The sequence below is a fragment of the Folsomia candida genome, unplaced genomic scaffold (assembly GCF_002217175.1).
Source record: "Folsomia candida strain VU population unplaced genomic scaffold, ASM221717v1 Fcan01_Sc004, whole genome shotgun sequence".
Lineage (NCBI taxonomy): Eukaryota > Metazoa > Arthropoda > Collembola > Entomobryomorpha > Isotomidae > Folsomia > Folsomia candida.
Window position 1 is genome coordinate 11,612,070 of NW_019091196.1, and position 25,493 is coordinate 11,637,562.

At 36.7% G+C, this 25,493-nt stretch overlaps 2 protein-coding genes across 5 annotated transcripts; one reads left to right on the forward strand and one right to left on the reverse strand.

Moving 5' to 3' along the window:
* Positions 1-25,471, forward strand: LOC110848424 (myosin heavy chain, non-muscle). Of its 4 annotated transcripts, XM_035851502.1 has the most exons (24): positions 1-607; positions 689-880; positions 8,867-9,023; positions 14,533-14,666; positions 15,317-15,337; positions 15,735-15,786; positions 15,856-15,896; positions 16,222-16,270; positions 17,749-17,862; positions 17,991-18,116; positions 18,196-18,410; positions 18,519-19,143; positions 19,234-19,250; positions 19,311-19,474; positions 19,544-19,626; positions 19,701-19,775; positions 19,855-19,889; positions 19,959-20,468; positions 20,542-21,166; positions 21,258-22,199; positions 22,285-23,163; positions 23,249-23,828; positions 23,972-24,049; positions 24,117-24,247. In XM_035851502.1, the coding sequence occupies exons 1-23, from the start codon at positions 416-418 to the stop codon at positions 24,006-24,008; spliced, it is 5,865 nt and encodes a 1,954-aa protein (XP_035707395.1). In that variant the 5' UTR covers positions 1-415; the 3' UTR covers positions 24,009-24,049; positions 24,117-24,247. The 4 variants fall into 4 exon arrangements, with proteins under 4 accessions (XP_035707395.1, XP_021951331.1, XP_021951332.1 ...); XM_022095639.2 differs by lacking the exon at positions 23,972-24,049 and having other exon boundaries at positions 2-607; positions 24,117-25,471; XM_022095640.2 differs by lacking the exon at positions 23,972-24,049 and having other exon boundaries at positions 2-607; positions 18,519-19,140; positions 24,117-25,471.
* Positions 16,244-17,727, reverse strand: LOC118435440. The gene is made up of 4 exons (XM_035851503.1): positions 17,371-17,727; positions 17,231-17,312; positions 16,819-17,134; positions 16,244-16,733 (listed from the first exon to the last, which is right to left on the reverse strand). The coding sequence occupies exons 1-4, from the start codon at positions 17,486-17,488 to the stop codon at positions 16,308-16,310; spliced, it is 942 nt and encodes a 313-aa protein (XP_035707396.1). The 5' UTR covers positions 17,489-17,727; the 3' UTR covers positions 16,244-16,307.
* Positions 25,472-25,493: the final 22 nt, after the last annotated feature.

The following is a 25,493-nucleotide window of genomic DNA, read 5'->3' on the forward strand; positions in this document are numbered from 1 at the left end:
CTCATCAGTTAGTTCGTGGTCATCCTTCCCCCAAGAAAGGTTCTGCCAAATACGACTTCTTAACTGCACACAAAGTTAAGTTAGTTGTTTGTCGGCTTTGTTGATGACACTTTGTCGTATTTACTTGCAACTGTCAAATTTCTCAAGTTTGATAAGTACAGAGAACGACGGTTCGGAATTTTTTGTGTAGTACAAAAATTATCAGCTGCAAAATTCATTCCTCATTGAGTGACTGACTGACGTTTTTTTTCGGGTTGGATTAGAAGAATAATAATCATATATCTTCCAGTTTTAATAAATTTGTACAAAAAAGTGCCAATTTGTTTATGGTGGTGGTGGTGTTGATTAAATGACAAGTTGTGGATAATTCATATCAAAGTTTGTTTAAGGATAATTTTAGTCGTATTTTGTGAAAATGAGTGCCGGAGGGCGAGGCGGTGGTCCAAGTGGGGATGATAACACATTGGACAAAAATGACCCTGACTTCAAGTACCTCATTGTCGACCGGAATATCATCAATGATCCGGCATCGCAGGCAGAATGGACGCAGAAACGACTGGTGTGGGTGCCAAATGAGGCGTATGGATTCGTTCCGGCTTCCATTAAGGTGGATTTTCATGATGAAAATTTAGTGGAATGTGTAAAATGTAAATGGGGTAATTTTGATGATTGATAAATTTCTTTTCAGATGGAGAAGGGCGAATCTGTCGAGGTGGAGATGGTCGATACGTCCAAGAGGATGGTCGTAAATAAGGACGATATTCAAAAGATGAATCCGCCCAGATTCGACAAGGTTGAAGACATGGCAGATCTCACCTGTCTTAATGAAGCTTCCGTCCTCCATAACTTGAAAGATAGATACTACTCTGGGCTTATTTACGTATGTGACAAAAATTAATTATTTTTATTATGATTTGATTATTCATCATAATTGGGGAAAATTGGCCGGAAGTCTCTCATAGTCATAAAAAAAGTCATACATGCATACGTACCATCATCATAAGCAATTGACACCTGCAAATGATTTTCGCAGTAGTTGTTATTGCATATTATAATCTCAAGGGACATAATTGCTTCGCCTTCTTCCAAGTCACAACTCGTGAAATGTTTATTTTTGTTAATTTTATTTACGTACTCATTTCAGTCGTCTCACTTACGAGGGAACCTTTTAGGGGTTCATGCATTATTTCATATTAGTCTCAAACTGTGCCAAATTTAACACAATTGACAATCTTATCACGAAACATTTCTTCAACTTTAGTTAGAAGAAAGCTATGAATAAAATATGGACAAAAACAGAAATTTTTGCAAGTGAAAGTATTACTATTCCAACTCCCATTCACTTTCACAAATGGCTTATAAATTTTTTCAGAGGACAGTAAAGCTTCTAGACCAACTCCAGTCATAAAATAAAGTGTACAATATGAAGCAATTTAATTTTATGCAAAACTTTAAATGAAAGTTTTCATAAACATTTAAAGAAAAATACCATTTTACTTCCATTAATTTCAGTAAATGCTGGCAGTTGGTAAGCTCAAACTCAATTCGAAGATAGTGTGCTATGCAAAAGTTTTAATGCATTAAATTTGGCGCGGTTTGAGACAATACGAACCGATTCTGTGCCTGGTACTGGTACCCAAAAAGTTCCCTCATTAGATAAGACAGACAATAATATGGCGATAATTATTACAAGGTCACATATTTTTCTTAAGTGTCGTGTTGAGTCATCATCTTAAGTAAATAGTCTTATTCAATTAATTATAATGTCGTAATGTATATACTTTCGCTTAATGAAATGTTGCACTTTCACCTTTGTTATTCTAAACAAGCATAATTGACACAGACAATTGTTACATTATTTACAATTTAACCTCCACATTTTTTATGCATGGGTCAAGTTATGTCATGTTTATATTTTCAGTAAGTTGAGATTATTGACCCGAATATTTTTCTTGAGAAATTATACATCACCCAGTGGCAGTTTTAGTTGTTGGTATGTCTTGAAGAATAAAAAATAATTATTCATGCAGGATGAATGCACAAAATTAATGTGTATACAAACAAGGGATGAGTCAGGCAACCTCAATTTCGCACACAGGATTATAAAGCATGAGTCGTTCCTTTTCACTTCACCGAAGCAGGTACTGCGCGATCATAGATACGTCAGAAAATTTCCCCGGACGATGTTCCGTTGGTGTTGTTGGTGTCGGCTTCCGTTCTGCTGGTTGGTCATAATCCCACATTCCATTGTTTTAAAATAAGCAAGATTGATAGGTCATTGAGTTGGACTCATTTACATCCGCAAGTTTGATGTCATTGGTTGACAAAAAATGCGCATTTTAGGAGAGGCTTTATTATTACGGTCCATCCGATGACTAATTTTGACCGATAAGTTATTGATAAGCCATCCACAAAAGATAAATCGATTGATTATGTATGCTGGTCAATGTTGTTTTGTACGTCGTTCAAGCGAGTCAAGTCAGAGCTTTAGTTTGAGCTGTTGACAAGTTTATCCTTTATAAGTCAAAGTTTTCCTATGAATTATTTATGAATTTCTCTTTCCTGTCTCCCCTCCTCACCTGTTGAGCCGAGATTGGACTTTTGCTTTATGCAAAAACTCATAGTATGATGATGTATGAAATTGAACATGCATAATGAGGATTCTGTTTAGCTAGCAATGTACACATTATGATGAATTGTGCATAGATTGAAAAGGATTGCAGTTTTCGCGGAGGTGGATGGAAGTTTCATATTATTTGGACACGGGATGAAGCTTTGGTCACTGATATGATATGCGACAGGAAAGATAAGAATGTGAAGAGTTGTTTAGTTGGCTAGCTCAGCTTTTGAGTTGTTGCATTTGATCTACCAAATAGATTGTAGCGTGGTAGTGGAGAGACGAGGGAGAGAGAAAACTGGTTGCAAATTTGCAAATATGGACATTATCTCCATCAGAACCTTTATAGGTCTGCCATAATAAATTGCCTTGCCTGGTTTCTTGTTTTCGAAACATAGAAGATCATATACGTAGTTTCGTTGGCTGGTTAAATAAGCTCATCTTATTCAATTCAAATTTGGTCCGTTCCAAGCCAAGTAAATAATTGTAGTGCATATTGTAATTGTTGACTTTAGTTAAGTCTTGGTGGGTCCTCTGATGTATTCACTTGTGGATGAAATTCCAAGTTTTGTCCATTTGAAATATGCATATGTAGACACATTTACTTATCCACGTCACGTAAAAAGGGGAGATATCGACGACATTATGTCTCATTGGCGCCAGCCTTCCTTTCTTTGCACAAAGGATGACAGGATTTTTAATTGCAAAGAAGTATTATGGCGAAGAAGTGTTATGAATTTGGTTATTATTATTAGCACTCGAGTAATGGAAGAATTGCATGATGCTCAAATTCCTTTAGGGGAGGCTTTCCGTTGCAATTTTATGAACATATAAATGCGTAATGAAAATCGAGTATTTATGAATGAAATATTTTAGCTATATGATACGATACAATATTTTGGTATCAACGATGATATGCGGAAAAGAGCATAATTGTGGACTACATGCGTTGGCCTCAAACATTTAAGCGTGCAAGTTACATAAGAAAAAACACCACATCTGAAACCCCCCGTTAAGGTTAAACAAGGATACAGAATGTATGTATGACCATCTTCATAAATAGTAACCAGAGAGAAAGACAGCAATAAGCAGTACAACCACCCAAAGTTGGAAGTTGTACTTCTCAGAGAGAAGGAAACCAAAAACAAGTAAACTACCAATAAAAACAGCCCTCCAAACTAGTCGAGAAGAAGAAAGGAAGGGAATATAGCTTTTGTGGTATTAACTGACTACTATTTCTTATGCTTTTCGCTGGATATGGATGTTTGAGGTTGGGTGTTTGCGTTGTTTTGTTATATGTGCGACCACAACAGCTATATAATGTTTGGGAGGCTGTTATGCGAGAGTAGGAGAGGTCGTAAAATATATTTCACGTGCATTACATACAACAACCTCTTCTCCTATTCTACATTCCACACCAACAAAGCCGGTGAGGTCCATATGGTAAATGGCATGGCGAATTTCAAATCTTGAGCTAAAAAAAGTGTGATAGTGGTCGGCCTTTGCTCTTCTCTGCCTTGCACAAAGTTGTTTTTCACATCCATCTGGTTTTTGGAAACGTTTCTGCAGTCAGCATATCATTAGAAAAACTTGCAGCACTTTCGGCGAAAAATTTAAAATAAGAGCAAATGAAATGTACCTAAATTCATATCAAATTGTTAGTAGATGAATATTTTGCGAGACGGGACAGGACAATTAACTGACTTGACTGCAATATGCATGCAACAGGATATGCATACACAGCACACAGTCTTCTGAGATTAATATTACTTTACATTCTTTCTTGAGTGGAATCGAGTTATTTGGTACTTTCAGCGTTTTATAACCTGAGAGAGGCGAGGCTTGAGAGCCGTTGGTAAAAGTGAATCTGATTTAGAAATGAGTCTTCTTCTTCTTCCACTCTAAAACTCCAATAACCACTTGGTTCAGTTCATGACACTCAAATTTCATTGTGCAACATTCCTCTCACTATAAATCTTTGTGCCGATCAGATTCAAATTCTAGAATTCATTTAGCAGCAAGCAACAGCTGAATTCGCAGTTATGCATATTGTTGGGATCACTTTTGTAAAACAAATCTGCTCGCAGGATAAGCACTTTTTGCATAAACATATGAATTGTTTTATTATTTGGAAATGCAGCACGGATATTACGTACTCATTATGTTTTACAGAGATTTTCTGCTCGTCCTTAAAAAACGGAATGGTTGATGTATTTGGGCGAGGTTATCAATATATTGCGAACGACTTTTTCTGGTGGTGCTGCTGGCTGTATGTGGAAAATGAATAATAATTTGTAACGAACTTATTTTACAGCACTAGCATTCGACAGCTGCTAGCTGTCAACGGAAAACAGCTTTATGCCGTGATTTCATGCATGATGTGTGCGAATTTAGTGCATATAACGAGCTGGCATATGTCCTAAAACTATGCATTGCATCTGCAACTTTTTTTGTACATCGTTAAGCAAGCATCATTCAATCAGACGCCTGGAATCTGAATTATTCCATCTTCTTTCTTAGTCCACTCTGTACTGACTAACTTGAAATCAGACTAGTTTTTGGTTTGTAAATAAATCATCCTAGACAATGATGACACGTTTAGCTAATTTGCACAATTTTATTGCCTTGTGTGCACCAGACATGTGGAATCTTATCTTTTCAACTTTTTACTCCACTTCGTTAGTAAAAGTGTTTTGCTTTACGATGAGTTTAGACACGGATTAAAATTTTAAAGGAATTGTCCATGATAATTTTTTGTATAGTAGTCGCGTCGCGTCTACTTCTTGTCCAGCAGATAATGCAAGTGCAGGCAGGTACAAGAGGACAGAAATTGAAAGAAGTTTTGTTGCCTATACTTTTTTGGCCGTTCTTTTGTAATGAGCTCGACCACGCATTCACCTGACTCGATCAATGTTGTGTGTATTGGGTTTCACTGAATTCTCATGATGATCTTTTTGTATCTCCGAATCAGAAAGTATATAACAATGAGGATGAACCTTTGCTGCCTCGATGTGTGTTTACCCCCGTCGCATTCAATCCACCATAAGAGTTCAACCAACAAATCCCACTCCAGAATAGACGTTTTCATTAACATTTACATCTCTACGACCAGGCAGGCTGACAGTCACTTGATGCATGTAGCAGTTCAATCCTACCTGTCTATTGCTTTCCAATTCTCTCCTCTCTGCCCAGTATGGTTAGGTGCGTAATGTGTATTTGGATAACATTTTAAGGTGTTCTTTGACTTGACGTCTTAAAGTCAAGTCGAGTAAGTATTCAGCAGATTGAGATGGACAAAAAAATCAGCCTTTGTGAACAAACAGCAAAAAAATGAACAATCAGATTCCACAGTTCAAATACATTTGGATAGAAGACTAAGCATTCACTCACTTGCTCATTTTGTACGTATAGGAACTATTACACACGTGAAAGGAGATAATCAGAAGATGGTTTTAGTTAAAGGATTTCTTCTAGTTTCAATTTCACTCTAATTGAAAAATAGAGAAACTGCAAATTCATATAATATATTCAAACTCTTGCCAATCAGGATTCCCAGGAGATTTGCACCTAAAATTGTAATGGCTAATAAAATGGCAAATTTATAAATGACGAATAATTAACAGCGAGTTCATATATAAACCTTAATTTTCGCATTTTCTGTAAAGCCACATGTTAAAATATTCGGTATTAAAATCTAATACATACGGTGTCACACCAATTTCTGTCAAATCAAATAGGAGACAAGCTATTAGTGTGGATGTACATAAGTAAATAATCACGTTCAAATACAAATTATGTAGGTGTGCATATGCATCACTCCTCATTCGGATGGTTTGTTAACTTTTAGTTTTCAATTTGCACAGACAGATATGTAGATATTGCAAATACTGCTGACTATTTGAGTGGGGACTATGGGCTGTAATTATGGTTTGTAAATTGCCATAATGAGAGTTATAATTGGTGGTGATGAAGTGATGACTCAAAGTGGACGGATGGTGATGAGCTAATGGCAGGTTGTATTATAAACCTAACATTATACAGAATTTTGTATGTATGATAGCTGGTTTCCGTTTAAGGATTGAAATAATTTTTGGCTCAAATTTTTGAAGTCTTAATTAAAACCGCATGTAAAATTGGGCTGCGATAATTTAACGGAACGGATAACAATTCAAACATCAGATTATCTACGTCGGCAAGCCTCGAATCTTCTTTTTGCATTCATTCATTGATTGATATTATTATTACAACCGTTTTTGCAATTAGTTGGCTACTGCTAGTCTTTCAAAGAGTGGGGAGTTATATAACAGCTCGTTATGGGTGTTTGTGAGATGAGGTTGTTTAGTTGGTTGGCTTATTAATAGATGCGTGTAATGTGCAATGTATGAATGTAAATAAACATAGGTTTGCAAGTACGCAGTCAATTATTAGTAGACATCAAACCAATTTATTTCTTGCCATGTACATACATATATACATAGGTTTCATTACTTGGATGTCAATCGTGCTGATGGCACACGCTGGTTGTCTGACGTACGATAAGTGATGTGGTGATTTATTTTTAAAGAAAACTCCATTCGGATATTTGTAGGACCCACAATTTCATTGCATTGCATAATAAAGTCAATTTAGTTTTTTGACCTTTGTGAGGATACAATTATGTGTACACTATCAAGTCATTGCTAGTTGTGGGTACTCTGACTGATGTAATGACCAATTAATAAATGACACCCTTATTAGCATATCAGAATTAGAAATAAACTTTGTAATGAAATCCCACCACAACTTTTTATCACCGCCCAAAAACTACCACATCCAGAATTCAGGCAAAGTTTCCGCTATTTGTTTTGCAGGTTATTAGTACTTATTGCAAAGTTGATAAGCGTGTGCAGCAGGTTCATATGTATGAATTGAATTAGTTTTTCGGGCACGTAAAAAATGTAGATCTGCTTGTTATTAGTCGTTTAGCCGGTTGTGTGAAGCTGCGAATGAAATGTATTTAATGCTATTTAGCGATGTTATCTGGAATTTATTACGAACGAGATTCATAGCGAAATCTCGTCTGATCGGTCATGTCAAGTTGGAGGAGAGTAAAAGAACAAGTACAAATGCTTGTACGTATCCTAATAGACGAAGAGGTATTGACACTGACCGTTTAACTGGCTGAATGCCCGCTTGTCACCCTATAAAAAAAATTTAGTAGTGTATCTGTATAAATTCATCCCTCCCACTGCTGCCCGTCAGAGTTGCTTGCACATTTATTGATGCTAATTTCATATGAGAATAATAAGAAGTTACGAAAAGATGCCCATACACTCCTTGATGCTCGATGGACAATGAAAATGATGATAGTGATCAGTAGTGTAATTTGACTGATTAATAATTGCATGAAACTCACTTTTCAATGGGAGCGGGTTGGTTGAAGGGAGAAGAAGAGTGAAATTTTGGATGGACGGGGGTCTAAAATAAAAAGTATGTATAAGAGAGAGACCCTGGACTTAGATATTTATTGGGTGGGAGGGTTATCATTGGTGCATGCAATAAACTCATAAATAGATCAACTTTGATGAATGGGAATGCTTACATAAGCACGAAGAGGGTTTGTTGCCCATAAAAATATACACGTATTTATAATTTGCAAATTCCAGACCCAGTTTTGCAACTCCATCCAAATGGCACAGATCTACTAACTTAACTACTTATTCACATATTACTTCGTTATCATTGTCTTAATTTTTACATTTTTCGATGCACCCACTTATCATTCCAACTCATGGTTATTTGCTAATTACGATAAATACTATAATTTAAAAGTCCATAGCCCATCACAGGCGAATCAATCCTTTAGCTGTCCAACCAAATCACGAACTTTTATCATTTCGCGAATGGATTTTCTTTACAGGTTTCTCTATCTAGTACTGGATACTGATAAACTTATAATGATCCCACCCGTTCTATTTCATGCCCCATCTAATCCGTCATACTTCCCACCTCTCCAAATTTATTAAATCCGTGCCGACTGCCAATTTATTCATAAATCAAACTCACCTCATAATATGTTTGTGCATAAATGGATGGTGGATGAATGAATGGTTCATTGCTTCTACAGGTATTTAAATACTTCGAGATGTTTAACAAAAAAGATGATGAGATTGAGACGTCCGGTCAATGGATTATTCAAATGAATTAATTGATGATTTTTAATTCTACCCTTATAATATTCATTCAACGTGTATTTTTTTCTATTTGCAGACTTATTCCGGCCTATTTTGCGTGGTTGTAAATCCCTACAAACGTCTTCCAATTTATACGGAGAAAATAATGGAGTTGTACAAAGGGAAAAAGCGATACGATGTCCCACCTCATGTCTTTGCCATTACTGACTCAGCCTACCGGTCAATGCTCCAAGGTAAAAAGTTATTTGAATTAAATTCACCATCTTCTCTTCCATCATTTTAATTTAATTCAAGGTCGATTTATCATAGCATGAATTTATTCAAGTAGTTGGCTTAAAAAGCAAAAGATGCATATATTAAGTACAACAACATGGAACACGTACACTAAATCAAACCCTTTCAATAATATAGTGAGAAGAGTTCTGCATTAATAACGGGTGTTTGAGGGTTTAGAAAAAAAACTTTTATAAAAATAAAGTCGTGATTTGTGCATCAAGAGGAAGGAAATGTGTCGATCCAAGTCACATATGTCACTCGAAATGAAATGAATTGCAATTGCATCTCAACCTTTGAACTTTGTAGCTATTCTTTCATTATTAGTTCTTGGAAGATGGTAAAAATTCTGATAACATGCTTGTTTGCTAGCCTCCCATATGATTATTGCATTGTATGTCATAGGACACCAGCCAATTGATCACATTCACACCACATGCGCATGTTCTTCTTAAGCAAGTACGATGTAGTGCACGCGACAAGTTTTACGAGAAGAAAATTAAATTAATTATTATTCGATTGGTAAAATTGAATTGAACGATTATGTAAACGACACAATAGCACAATGAACATTAATGGCTCGGGATGCCTAGGAATGCTTGCTGGTCGAGTTGATAATGCAGTTATACATACGTGCACAGTTAATACTTTTACATAGTTGTGTGACTGACTACATGACCCGCAGATGATATCATCATTCTAAACATCCTGTGGCTGTGGTATTTTAAATTGCGTCACTTTAACAGCAACTAGCTGACAAAGTAATGTGTATATAAGGCAATGTTTTCATTTTGTTGGCCAGCCCTACCACTGGCTCTTCTGAGATGGGTGCGAGTGTTTTGCATTGATAGCATTTTTACTTGTTAAAATACCATTGTTATTTCGTTAATCGAATCGAGTCTTCTTGGTGGGCTGCTACTGCTGTTAACTAACTGCATACTTCTTCTTAAGAAGGACATATTATATTTAAAACAGACGACTCGATTTCTGTGGCATGCATGCGCCATGTACATTTTTTCTCAAGTATGCCCTCATCTCATCATTATTACAAAACCTAGATTTGATTTCACTCACTTGATGGTCGTGTACATATTGCCTGCGTGTGTGTACAATAGACATGGTTGAACACATTTTCAGCCTTGTGGACAATGATCTCAACCTTTTAAAAACTTGCTACACATCAAATAATAATACTCATCTTGCACACATAGTTTTTTGCAACTGCTTACATAGATATATCGTTCCACGGCTTATTAAGTCCGAGACAAGGTATCGTATCTCTCCTTGTATGGTAAATGATCAGATTAGCCCAACTATGGCATTTGTGCGTTCGTTGTGCCTACTTTTTTTACTGGGAGATGAAAAGAGGCGTAAATTATCAAACATAAAATAATTCTTGTGATGGCGATACTCTTGGTTTGGGGGAAGATCAGAGTACATTAAATATGTTTAAACCATACTTTGCTGGATTAACGTTTACGACATTCTTTAGATTTAATACAAGTGCGAAGGTCGAAAGGCTGATCAATGATCAACGCCTGCTGCTTACACAGAATAAGATTAGTCGAAAGTGCGTCTGTTCAGTTGCCTCTGGTGGTCGGACTGGATCTAGAGGAATGAAAAGAAATTCTAATGTGAAAGATACAACCAAGTATTAAACTGCCACATACGAAGGAACTTTAGCATAACAACAACATACAAAAGTCAGGAGGAATAAGGAAGATGATTTTGAAGTTTATTAATTTGGCCTGGTATTCTCCATCACGAACACGAGCCATGCGAATGCGAACTAGTCACATCAAATCTTTTTCGCTACACTAGTTGGGCTTCAAAAGAACTACTTCACATCGTTCTTGATTTTGTGGACGGATTCAATGATCTGTCTCTAGCCTGAGATTGTATGCGTGCTAGAAAGCTCATTACTATATGGTAGCAGTACGTATTTATTAGTGGAACACGTGGAGAAAATGGCAAGCAGTGAGATGAATGATGCAATTTGTGGGCAAAGACTAATGATTAATAAGAGAAATTTCTTGCTACACATCATAAACGACCTGTGCAATTTCATCCTGTTACATTTCTTTGTTCTTGATTAGCTACCAAGAACAGAAGTGTACTAGATAATGAACGTAACAAATCTTGAGTTTAGTTTCAAATGGTAGTTGTTACAAGGGTATTCTTATAGTGTTGGGGCAAACACTGTGTTGTTACTTTCCATGAATTCGGTAACGTTATCGCGACCAACTGATTAAAGTAATGGAATTTCCTAGTAGTGAAAATGATGTTGGTTTGGGCTTGTTGACAATTCCTTAGAAAAATGCTTAAAGTGGACTTAGTGTTTACTTACATACATATTTTTCCACTTACGTTCAAGATTCAAGTCCAGTCCTCTGTCACGTGTGAAAATCATTATCATTTTGCAATTCTTCTGTTTAAGGGAGATGGAAATTTCACGCTGTTTTACCCTTGAGTCACCTCTTGTCTTCTCAGACGTCCCGCATCACTCCTTTGTGCTTAAAGAAGTTCTGAAGGATACCATTTATTTCAGATCAGTTATTTGATTAGCCTCCTCTCTGCAGGGCGAATCCGTGTTTTCGATGATTGATACACATGTTTGATTTGATTTTGTTCTGAGATATTAAACATAATTTGGCCAGATTTCATTAAGAAGGCAGTCTCACATATAAATTATGAGCTTGCATTCCAAAAGAGAAATACATACATATGAAACGTCCGTCAGGTAAAATATGAGTATTATTGCTGCAACTGCATTCGTGGTAATTTTCTATGTCTCGTTGCCTTTTTTGTATGTCACTTATTGTTTTATTATACGTGCTGGGTTCGCGGTGGTGTCGTCGGTGCTTGGTAGCCGTGCTTGTGATAAATGACGAAAATTTATGAAACGAAAACAATTTTTATTTGGAAGGATTAGGAAAGGGAAAGAGATGCCTGTAAAAGGATTGAACCCTCTTTTGATAAATTGTTACCTAAACAAAAAACGTCGTTTATTGCGTTATGTCACCTTGTTTGATTCGTTATAAGGCAATGTTATGATGATGACGATGGTAGTAGTAGCACATAGATGAGCAATGTGGGCAATTCCAACTTTGATCAATCCATAATACGTCCAATGAGAGACAAGAATTTGAAACGAAACCAAGTAAAGCTTGCAATATGATAACTGATTGAGCATCAAAGAGTAGCTTTGATTTATTTTTCCTTCGTTCTTTGCCAGATCAGCCAAAAAAGAATTATTGTACGGCACAGTTTCTAATCCAAGTTTGCAAAGGTCTCAAAAAATAAGTACACGAACGCAACATCCGTCGTCCACTATTTGCATCCAAATACGGGCATCGGTCGCCTTGTCTATTGCTAAATTTAGTGTGATGTAAATGTCTTGGTCTTTTATCAAAGAATCAAAATTGAAGACAAACAGCAGCTACGCGTTATCATATATCGCTTTAATGCGCAACTTTACTTGAGCAGTACTCGCTGTCGCTATTCAGCTGCATACATATCTAGACGTATGCTGCAGGAAGTAATTTTTCAATCCACGGACCCTAAATACATGGCAAATAATTTCTTTTGATAGCAGAGAGTGGTTGTTGATACTCATTCATTCTCATTAAACTACACTTCTTCTTCTTTTGGTTATTATTGGTTCGAGTCAGAGTGGAAAAGTATTTTGAATCCTGTGTCTTTATTATCTAGTTCCAATCTGAATTTTGAATTCGAAATCGGCCATCAATCCATCCTAACCAAACCAACCATCCAATCCACTCTTTCTCTTGATTATGTTTCTTTTAGTCAAGATCTTTAAACCAAATATGGCAAACTTTGTCAGCCAGCCGTCATCATCCCAACCAAAGATCCCAGCTCAACTAAGCTTGGCTTTGTCCATTTCAGGTCAAAGACATTCTTTACGGCGAGAATGTTTTATTATGCTAAAACAAGAATAAGTTGGCATGATATGAGGTTAGATGATTAACCGTTCATTTTGAAATGCTTGATGAAACAATTGCATTTTATTCGTGTACACGTCTTATAAATTCGTATTATTATTGTACTCGAATATTTATATGCATATTTACATTCCTTCTGCTAAATGACTACTACTACCTTCTTTCAAGGTGTTGTGCTCTCTGGTCTCTGGGTGGACTCGAAGTTTTCACTCACCCAACAACAGCAGCAGCGCCGCAAGTTATCGATGACCGTTGATCAATTATTCAGAGATCAATATCAGATTTTGTCTCATTGATGCCTTGTTGACATCGGATGAATGTGCTTGATGCATTGTATTGTTGGATACCATATCTGACTTATTGGTCCACCAAACTATTCAATAACTGTTTGAATTCGCAGTTTTTTTTTCTTCTCTGTACAACTTTCTGTTCTCTGTCGGTCCTTGTTGTGGCATTAAAATACTATTATTGTGCTGCAATATTGGGTAAAGTTTCCCTGAATTGTTTCAATATCCGTTCATTTATTCTACATGCATACATTGTCATACGGCCGATTAAATAAAAATTCAATTATAATTTGCTTTATGTGTCAAAAGTTGATGAGGACCTTCGATTCGATTACTGCCGTGCATCCAGTGCCTTAATTATTGTAGTTTCAACGCACGACCATAAAGTGGTTGGTTGGTCGGACGTATTGGTATTCATAACACTTGTGTATATAAAATATTGGATGGCTGAGTCGCCCAGCCAGTCTCAAGAAGACATCTATTGTCGCCTTTCTCATTTAGGTGCATAATATAATGGACAATCAACAATCGCTCAATCGACAATGGAATGACGATGGGACGAAACGATAATAGTAATAGCATTATTATGTACGTGTAACATCTCCCTATTGTATTCCCCCTATATCTACTTAAAATTCCGTCTTGTTTGTGTCCCGACTCTGGCTTGGCTTGGCTGTGTGTGTGCCCCTTCTGCAATTTAATGAGATGATTTGCGATTTTAATAGAGGTTTCCAAACCCCATGTCAATGCAGTACATGTAAAATACCAAAGAAGCGTGCAAATGTCCACCACATGCAAAAAATGTTTTAGACGGGTAGATAATATTTTACAAGACAACGTCACATCGATGGATGGATGGATGGACGGACGAACCGATGCCAAAGTTTTGAATGTGTCACTGCAACCAGCAATTAAGTGACATGAGGGACCCCCTGGTTTACGAATTGTCAATAGATTCTGCTGCTTGCTTTGTAAAATAAATAAATAGATATATATTATATTTAAGATTATACGCTTTTGTCAAACCTGATTATAAAAAAGAGATACGTGAGACGGTTTAACAATGCAGGTAGTAGAGAAGTATAGATTATAGATAGATAGAGATACATTTGGTCAATGCATACACACGTTTCTACAAAGTTCATCAGCAGACATAAAAAAATAACTTGATTCGATTTGACGATGTCTTAAATATTAATATTTTGTTTAATGAATTTCAGAGCGAGAAGACCAGTCCATTTTATGTACTGGAGAATCTGGTGCGGGTAAAACGGAAAACACAAAGAAAGTTATCCAATACTTGGCCTACGTAGCTGCCAGTAAACCACGCGGAACTGGGATTCATCATTCCACGGTTCGAAATGTTACAATAAATGATGCAATGATTTAATAATATTCCAACTTGATGCTCTGATTTCAAAATTTCCATTTCACTTTTTTATATACTTTCTTTTTTTACATTTTTAAAAACAATTGCTGGTTTTGGTAATTTGGTATGCGTAATGAGCTGATGAGACTGAGCTATTTATTATCAAACTTATTTCACTTTTGCCCTACAAATTAATGCAGTTGCTGGAGTGCTGATTTTAAATAACTTGGCATTACTATGCACTATCATTAGAGTTGAAAAGCAGTCTTTTGAATGATTTTGAAAATATTAAGTAGATTTTAGTGGTAGAGTATTTTAGTTTTTTTTTATAAGTCATTCTGTTGCTTCGATGAGATTTAGTACGAGTTTGTTCAATTTATTTTGTAAATGTGTGTGAGACGTGACCCGTGAGTGGAGTGGGTATTTGTTGAACGTGGTTTGGCTACGGTTTTGATTGAAATTGATTTTAAATTATTATTATTATTGACTCTTATTGCATGGATTTCTTCCTGTCACTCGGAATCTGATCCACACACGCTCGCTGCACTTTCGATGATTTGCTGTTGGATTATTTCGCAAATTTCGCTTTGGTATCTGAATGGTATCGGTATTGGCATTTCCTTTCACGTACGTAGGTGGTGCCCACTTTCAATATAGTAAGTTTTTGCAACACACGTTCTAAATTGCCAATTATACATTTACTGCACTTGCGCACTACGGTTCTATTTTAAATATTTAATGATCTTTTATAGTAGCACAAAATTATGGAAACTTTACCATTTATTTATTTATATTTTTTATGATTTTGCTGCTTTTGTATTTATTTGCAAATATTAAGATGTCTCAACTACTGGAGACATTTTCTTATTTCTTAATCTTATTCATGCTCTTCCACAATATTTAAATGAAATGATGTTATGTTGGGATTATGATGTGGTTTAATTCAATAATAATAACACTTCCATGCGTGATTCAATTGCTGCAATTGAGACAATGGGTTTATTCGATTAAAAAGATATTATCCTAATTGAAGTGTATTTTGTGACGCTACAGGGAGAACTAGAGCAACAACTTCTTCAAGCAAATCCAATTCTGGAGGCGTTTGGTGAGTTTTCAACTATCTTATAATGTATATATGAATATATGATATTTTCAATTTTATCTCTCATTTCAGGAAATGCCAAGACTGTAAAAAATGACAATTCTTCCAGATTTGTAAGTAACGTACCCTTCTTTTATTCTCTGAGAGAACGAGACTACACAACCCCCACACATTTTCGATCGTTTATTTTATTGTACGATTTTAATTGAAATAATTCGAGGCCTTAAACAGTTGGGCGAGTCGAAATATGTCATTCATTTCTTCCTTCACATTTTGGCCATCATATTACTTTCCTTACTTGCTGCGAAGAATGACTCCCCACTGTAGTATGTATTAAATAATATATAGCAGAGTGTAATGGACACCGACTTCGTATCATGAGAACCATTATTAAAGGTCCATTAATATAAATTTATTTGTCTTGTTTGTATCTTGCAGGGTAAATTCATACGGATAAACTTTGACACTATTGGCTACATTGCGGGAGGTAAGAACTATTTAACTATTATTTAACACATATTTGACTATGACTTAAACAATGACAATTTGGGCTTAATTCGATCATACAACGGCTTCAAATTAATACTCTCAACATCAAATTCTGCATCTACATCGAAAACTAATTTCTGTCCTGACATCCACTCTACAACTGTCTTCATTCGTTGAACATACTCAGAGGTCCAATTTGATGAAGCTTCTATTCTCATGAGACCATACTTGATGCGTCGTCCATCCATTTGTCCTCCGAGCATCTCACACACTGCTGTCGCCATTTGTCCAACTCGTTCCATCATGTCGGTTTCCTCTGCAGAACCAGCCAAATTTTGAAACACGGGTGTTCCATCTTCATCGTGGGGGTGATAGTGACTGATGCATGTTTTAGGGGATTTTGAATTTTGAAAAGTCTTTCCAATGCTGACCCCATACATTGTATCGGACACTGCTGCCACCTGTGAAATAGTGCAACATGTTAAAAAATAACAAATTTAATACTACTACTATTTCGTCAAAGACATCACTACAAACTTTACATACCCGCATATAATTCCACCGCATATAATGTTCGTCACATTTTCCATCCGTGTTGTAACTCTTTTTGGTACATCTGTCTTCATTACACATTCTTTGCCACCTTCCTCTTTGATCTTTCCATCGGATACTTCCAGTCTTCATATAAATCACATACGAGACAGCATTGAGAGTGACTGTCCGAGTGATTTCTTTCTCTGGCAGTGCAGTCTTCAAGTCACTTTCATGTCCAGTGAAAGTATCACCCAAAAACAGGTTTAGATCATTCCAGATAGCTGCATTCAGAGATCCTTGCCTTGGAGGAGTCCAATCAATTTTGGGTCTATATTTATAATCCACAAACAGTATATAAATTAACAAGTTTTATTTGTATTTCACTCATGCATTTCACAACTGAGTAAGTGTCACGCTCACGCACCTGTATGGATTTATAGCAAATCCACGAGTAGTAGTAGGTCGTGTCACGGCAGTCATAACACCATCTGGGCTGACCACGTCTTCTGCACAGAGTAATTGACATTGTCAATTGTCTGTTTTTTGTAATTTTTATTGTTTTACCTGTCAGTTCCACCAGATTTCCATCTTCATCTTCTCCCAGGAATTTCACAATGGGTTTAGTCCCTCTTTCAATCAAAAATGTTTTTGTGATCTTCACTTTATTTGGTGGTGGTTCCATGTTTGCAAATGTAACTTAATGTTACATTTAATATGACACTATTTTAATTTAAATTAACAATTAAAATTAACAATTTAACTTAGACTTATCGCTCAACAAATGTAGAAATTTTATTCATTCCAAAATCAAATATCACTACTAATAATAATGGCTGAACAGTAGGAAAATCTCATGCAATTCGGGAGAAGGTCAATAACCCCGAGAAATGATTCTCTCTTTTTTCTTCGACCAAATAATCATTGTTTCTTGTTTCGTTTCAGCCAATATCGAAACGTACCTTCTTGAGAAATCTAGAGCAATAAGACAAGCAAAGGATGAGAGAAGTTTCCACATATTCTACCAACTACTGGCCGGTGCAACTGATGCTCAAAGAAGTAAGAAGCAGTCAAGCTAATTTGCAGACATCCATCTAGTCTGCAAATCGTATTTTTCATGCTGCGTAATTAAAACTATTGTCAAGTGATGTTTATTAATGGCTTGTTTGTAATTTTGTGATTTATAGAGGAGTTCGTAATAGAGCCAGCCGGCAACTACACATTCCTTACCAATGGAGGCCTCCCTGTCCCCGGTGTTGATGACGTGGTAGAATTTCAGGCGACCGTTCAATCAATGGAAATCATGGGCATGGGTATTGAACTAACATTTATTATATTATCCAAACGCCAAAATTGCTGGACTCAAAAACTATAATCTAATTTTTTGTATAGCCCCGGATGATTTTGCTTCTATATTTCGTGTCATTTCGGCCGTTCTTCACTTTGGAAATATGGAATTCAAGCAAGAAAGAAATTCGGACCAGGCTATTCTTCCTGACAATACCGTTGCCCAAAAAGTTGCACACTTATTGGGTCTCAATGTCTCTGAAATGATTAAAGCGTTCTTAAAACCAAGAATAAAGGTTGGAAGGGACCATGTAACGAAAGTAAGTTGATGAATTAAAAGGATAAAAACGAGTCACATGTATATATGCATACGAGAGTGTGGTTGGCATTTATATATTGATTGACTAATACATTTTTATATATTGTAGGCTCAAACTAAGGAACAAGTAGAATTCGCTGTCGAAGCCATTGGAAAAGCTACGTACGAGAGACTCTTCAGATGGCTGGTGAACAGAATCAACAGGTCGTTGGACAGGACGAAGAGACAAGGGGCTTCATTTATCGGTATTCTGGATATTGCTGGTTTCGAAATCTTTGAGCTCAACTCGTTCGAACAATTGTGCATCAACTACACAAATGAAAAGCTACAACAGTTGTTCAACCACACCATGTTCGTTCTGGAACAAGAAGAATACCAAAAGGAAGGAATCGATTGGAAGTTTATTGATTTTGGTCTTGATCTTCAACCAACTATTGACTTGATTGAAAAACCTATGGGTATTCTTGCCCTTCTTGATGAAGAGTGCTGGTTCCCAAAAGCTACGGATAAGTCATTTGTGGAAAAATTATTGTCCGCACATACCCAACATACCAAGTTTTTCAAGACCGACTTCCGAGGACAGGCTGACTTTGCTGTCCTACATTATGCTGGAAAAGTTGACTATTCTGCCGCTCAGTGGTTGATGAAGAACATGGACCCTCTAAATGAAAATGTTGTCCAACTCGTTCAAAACAGTTTGGATCCATTTGTGGTTACAATCTGGAAGGATGGTAGTGCGCCTTTACAATAAATATATAGTTTTAGACGCCAATAATATTTTACCTACGGACGTGTTTTAATGTTTGTTTTTTATTTATTTGCAGCTGAAATTGTGGGAATGGTAAGGCAAAAGATAATGAAGATATTTATTTAAACATATATTGAGCAAATTCTTTTATAGGCACAACAAGCAATGTCTGACACTCAATTCGGAGCCAGGACACGAAAGGGAATGTTCAGAACTGTTTCACAGTTATACAAAGAACAATTGTCAAAATTAATGGCAACACTGAAAAACACAAACCCCAACTTTGTGAGATGTATAATTCCCAATCATGAGAAGAGGTGCGTTGTACGAGTTTTGTAACATGATATCGAATAGTTGCGTTAATGCTTTTTAAAATCTAACTACAGGTCTGGAAAAATTGATGCTCCATTAGTTTTGGACCAACTGAGGTGCAATGGTGTCCTGGAAGGAATTCGAATTTGCAGACAGGGTATGAATTTGCTGCATTCAGAATATATTGACAACCAAAGCAACAAAGGAAATTATTATTTTATACGATTACAGGATTCCCCAACAGAATTCCATTCCAAGAGTTCCGACAGCGCTACGAGTTACTCACGCCAAATGTGATTCCCAAAGGTTTGTAAATTATATGGGAAAAGTAATTCAATAAGATTATCTCCAAATCCTTATGCTCTATTTTCTTTCTTAACCTTAGGATTTATGGATGGCAAGAAAGCTTGCGAAAAAATGGTAAGTGTTTTTTTAACTGTGAACTATCTTATAAGTCTTGTAACCAATTTTTTTACATGAATTCACCAGATTAACGCATTGGAGTTGGATAGCAACCTTTACAGAATTGGTCAATCCAAGATCTTCCTTCGTGCTGGAGTGTTGGCTCACTTGGAGGAAGAAAGAGACTTGAAAATCACCGATTTAATTGTCAACTTCCAAGCATTTTGTCGTGGGATGCTCGCTCGTCGAATGTATTCTCGTCGAGTGCAACAGCTCAATGCCATCAGAATTATCCAAAGAAATTGCTCTGCTTACTTAAAATTGCGCAATTGGCAATGGTGGCGACTGTATACGAAAGTGAAACCACTTCTCCAAGTTACAAAACAGGACGAAAAACTAATTCAGAAAGAGGACGAGCTCAAACAATTAAAGAACAAATTGGAATCTACTGTGAGAGTTACCTCCGAAATTGAACAGAAGCTTACCCAAGCGATAGAGGAGAAAGGAATGCTGGCTGAACAGTTACAAGCGGAAACAGAATTATGTGCTGAAGCTGAAGAAATGCGGGCTCGGTTAGCATTAAAAAAGCAAGAACTGGTACGAAAATCCTACTTTCTAATTTTAGGTTTAAGGTACCATTAAAAACTAATATATTTCTTACTTTCTCCAGGAGGAAATCCTTCACGATATGGAAGCGCGTATCGAAGAGGAGGAAGAACGCGTAGTTTCCCTCAATCAAGAAAAGAAAAAGCTCCAACTGAACATCCAGGATTTGGAGGAACAATTAGAAGAAGAAGAAGCTGCAAGACAAAAGCTCCAATTGGAGAAAGTGCAAGGAGATGCCAAGATCAAGAAAATGGAAGAAGACTTGGTCATTTCTGAAGATAGCAACACCAAGTTGGTTAAAGACAAGAAAATAATGGAGGAGAAAAATAATGATTTGAGCCAAGCGTTGGCTGAAGAAGAAGAAAAGAGCAAACACTTGGCAAAGCTGAAAACCAAGCATGAAGCAACAATTGCTGATATTGAAGAGCGACTTAAAAAAGAACAACACGCTAGACAAGAAAATGATCGGCTGAAACGTAAAATGGAATCGGAACTTCAAGACATCAAAGAGCAAATTAACGAGAAGCGCCTTCAAGTTGAAGAATTTCAACTCAATTTGGCCAAGAAAGACGAAGAAGTAAGCCAACTCTTGACAAAAATTGATGAAGAGTCAGCAGCCAAAGCAACAGCTCAGAAATCCTTGCGAGAACTAGAGTCTCAACTTTTGGAATTGCAAGAGGACTTGGAGGGTAAGACGTTCGTTTTTTTATTAAACAATTTTATATTCTCATGTATAGAATATCCTGTTAATAAAATATACCTGTTTTTTTTTGTTTTCAGCTGAAAAGGCTGCGAGAAATAAGGCAGAAAAGAACAAGAGAGATTTAAGCGAAGAGTTGGAGGCACTTAAGAACGAATTGTTGGACAGTTTGGACACTACCGCAGCACAGCACGAGCTTCGAGCCAAACGAGAACAAGAGTTGGCCGCTCTCAAGAAAAGCTTAGAGGAAGAAACAGTGTCGCATGAACAAGGTGTCACTGAATTACGACACAAACATGTCCAGGAGGTACAGGATCTTATGGAACAATTGGACGGTCTGAAGAAGACTCGTGTAAATCTTGAAAAGCTGAAGGGTACTTTGGAATCTGAAAATGTTGACTTGGCGAATGAGCTCAAGAATCTGCAAGGGGCCAAGACAGAGAATGAAAGAAAACGGAAGGTTCAGGAAAGTCAGATTCAGGAACTTCAATTGAAACTGGCTGAAAGTGAACGAGCCCGAGCTGAACTCTCCGAGAAGCTGGCCAAAGTTACAAGTGAACTCGAAGCTGCCTTCATTCAACTGGAACAAGCAGACTCCAAGGCTTCTCAAGCTGGTAAAAATTCTGCCGCTATTGAAACCCAAATGGTCGAAATTCAAGGTTCCTTGGAAGAAGAGACACGACAAAAGTTGGCCCTTAGTGCAAAAATGCGTCAACTAGAATCAGAGAAGGAGCAGATAATTGAGCAATTAGAAGAAGAGGAAGAAGCCAAGAAAAATATGGAGAAAGCAATGACCAGCCTGAGTCAATCCGTTGCCGACTTGAAGAAGAAGGCAGAAGACGACTTAGAAACAATAACCACACTGGAAAACAGTCAAAAGAAAGTACTTAAAGACATGGAACTTATTAAAAGTCAAAACGAGGAACTGATGGCCAATTGTGACAAACTTGAAAAGTCTCGAAAGAAACTTCAACAAGAACTTGAAGATGTTGGCATTGATTTAGAAACACAACGAAGCAAAGGTAAGGTTTAACTAAAATTAAAACTACCTATTTAACATGTTCTAACAATTTGCGAGAAATATATGTATTCTTTTGTTTCTTCTAGTCATCGAATTAGAAAAGAAGCAGAGGAATTTTGACAAGATCCTCGTCGAAGAGAAAATTATTAGCGAAAGATTCTCCCAAGAAAAGGATCAAGCGGAACGCGAAGCTCGAGAAAAAGAAACTAAATTGCTTTCCCTCAATCGTGAATTGGAGGAGAAGGATGCCCAAATCGAGGAGCTGGAAAGGCTAAAGCGTCAACTACAGAACGAACTCGATGAGTTGGCAAATTCTCAGGGCACCGCTGACAAGAATGTTCACGACCTCGAGAAACAAAAACGTGCTCTCGAGTCCCAACTGTCTGAACAAAAGACACAAATCGAAGAACTCGAGGACGAATTGCAGTTGACGGAGGACGCCAAACTTAGACTCGAAGTCAACATGCAAGCTTTGAAGACTCAGTTCGAAAGAGATATTCAAGCCAAAGAAGAAAGCAACGAAGAGAAACGTAAAACCCTTCTCAAGCAACTACGCGACACTGAAGCAGAGTTGGAGGATGAACGGAAAAATAGAACGGCGGCCGTCAATGCTCGCAAAAAGATTGAGAGCGATTACAACGAACTTCTTAGTCAGATGGAGGCCAACAACAAGATGAAGGAGGATGCTCTCAAGCAATTGAAAAAGATTCAAGGCCAAATCAAAGACTTCCAACGAGATGCCGAAGAAGCCCGTCTTGGCCGAGAAGAAGCAATTGCTGTCGCCAAAGATGCCGAAAAACGCCTCAAGGGAATTGAAACGGATATTTTCCAACTTCAAGAAGACCTCGCTGCTTCAGAAAGACAACGCCGAGCCGCAGAAGCTGAGAGGGACGAATTGGCTGAAGAAGTTAGCAACGGCACGAACAGGGGAACACTTTTGGTGGACGAAAAACGTCGTCTTGAAGGTAAGGTTAAGAAGAATGCTAGTAAAATTTATTCATATGGAGTTTTTGTCTGAATTAATGCTAAAAATCTCTTTTTACATTACAGCTCGCATTCAGAGTTTGGAAGAAGAGCTGGAGGAAGAACAAAGTAATAACGAAATGTTGCAAGAACGAGCAAGGAAAGCCGTCCTCTTAAACGAACAACTTGGTGCTGAGCTACAAGTAGAGAAGTCTACCAACCAAAAACTAGAAAATGCTCGTGCGCTGCTGGAGAAGCAGAACAAGGAGCTCAAACAAAAATTGACCGAGTTAGACACGAGCCAAAAGTTGAAGACTAAAGCGACAATAACTAGTCTTGAAAATAAAGTTCAACAAATGGAAGAGCAATTGGAACTGGAGGCCAAGGAGAGGTTAGCCCAGCAGAAGGTTGTTCGTCGGCAAGATAAGAGGATGAAGGAGCTCAGTCTTCAAATGGAAGATGAAAAGAGGAACTCGAGCAACATGAAGGAACAAATTGACAAGTCTAACGCTCGTGTGAAAGCCTTGAAACGGCAATTGGACGAGACCGAGGAGGAAATTTCTAGGGAAAAGGCGATTAAACGTAAACTTCAAAGAGATTTCGATGACCTGACCGAGAGTTACGAGTCGCTCGCAAGGGAAAATGGAACCCTCAAGAATAAAATACGGTAATAATAATTTGCACATGCTGTATAAGAAATAATCGTAACAGTAGTGGCATAAAATAGTAGTACTACAATATAAGTAAAGTTATGAAATATGATCATTTGATACTAACTTTTGTGCTTGTTGTCTCTTGTGCTTACCCAAGAAGTGGAAAAGGAGGAGGAAAAGTAACGTTTAAGTAAATGGTTCAATTGTTCATGTGTTGTGGCGTGGTGGTCATTAAGTAAATAGTAGTAAAAAAGGTTTACATGTAAACATTGCTTAACGTGTCTTTATTCTTTTTTATCTAGACGTGGAACGGGAACGGGGTTGAGCCTAAATTCTAGCCGTTTATCCAAAAGAGGTTCATTACCGAATTCCGGTCCAGGAGATGATTCTGTAGCGTCTCAAGAAGAGTCCTTTGACGGTGAGGATGAAAAAGCATAGAGTCAATCCATGAATCTATGCATATTTTCATAAATCACTAAAATGAACTCTTCCAACACGAACGAAGAGAAGGAAAAGTTATTATGAACCCAATACGATTAGAATTTAATTATTGTGTATGTGAGTATGAAAAGTTATAGTTTAGCATTATCTATATTGTCCTCGTCGTTGAATTTACCTCTCAATAATTACTTTTCGTCATGATAATTCTACTACTTTAGCTTGTCGGTTATCAAGTACTTACATATGATGATATGGGTTATTTATGGAATAATAATATAATATACGACGAATAAACAGTGCCTTACCTCTTTGCTAATGATAGCTTAATTTAGAATGTATCCTTTAGGCTAATGATACATGTATGTAGGCTCAAGATAATTAATTTGTGCTTCATTTAACTGACTAAATATATTATTTTATCAATTAATCTGTCCAATGACGTAAGATATGTAAGCTTTACGTAACAATTAAAACATGTGACATTCCCCCCGTAGGATTATTTGAGTGAAAACAATGATGAATGCAAACAAACAATAATCATTAATCAGGGTTGACCATGATTACTACTGCTACTATATACATTCTGGCTACTTGTACTTTTCTCGTTTTTTTCTCATAAAGTTTAATAGAGTATTAGTTTCGTAGTATTAATTAGCCCTCTGACCATTAATGAACCACAAGGCTGTATTATTTAAAATTTATATTGTGTTTTCCATTGTCATCATCACGTTGACATCACGATCGAGTTTGATTTCTCTCTACATGCATAATAATTATTATTATTTGATACCAGTGATTACATGAAACCATTCGGCCATGCTTACCTACCTGTTTAGAATTATATTTAATTATTAGTTATCAGTTAGCGTTTTATTTGAAAAAAATTGTGCAAGGCCATTAATAACAAACAACTAAATAGTACTCGACTAACTTTAAACAAAAACTGGAGTAAAATATTGTGATTTGTATCTATAAAATTAATAACAGATTTATATCATTTAAAACTTGTTTGCCTACTTTAATTTAATTATTTACAAATTATTTGCTGCCTCATGATTATTCTGACTTGATTCATTTCCATAATTCACTTGGTTTAACTTGTTCTTCCAAAATTAGATATTTCTGAGAATATTGTTGCGAATGTTGTATTATCAAAGTAAATTTTATAAGATTTACTTTACGTATTAAACATAAAATAAAAACTTTTTTCTTTGGATTTTTGTTTGGTTTGATTTTTT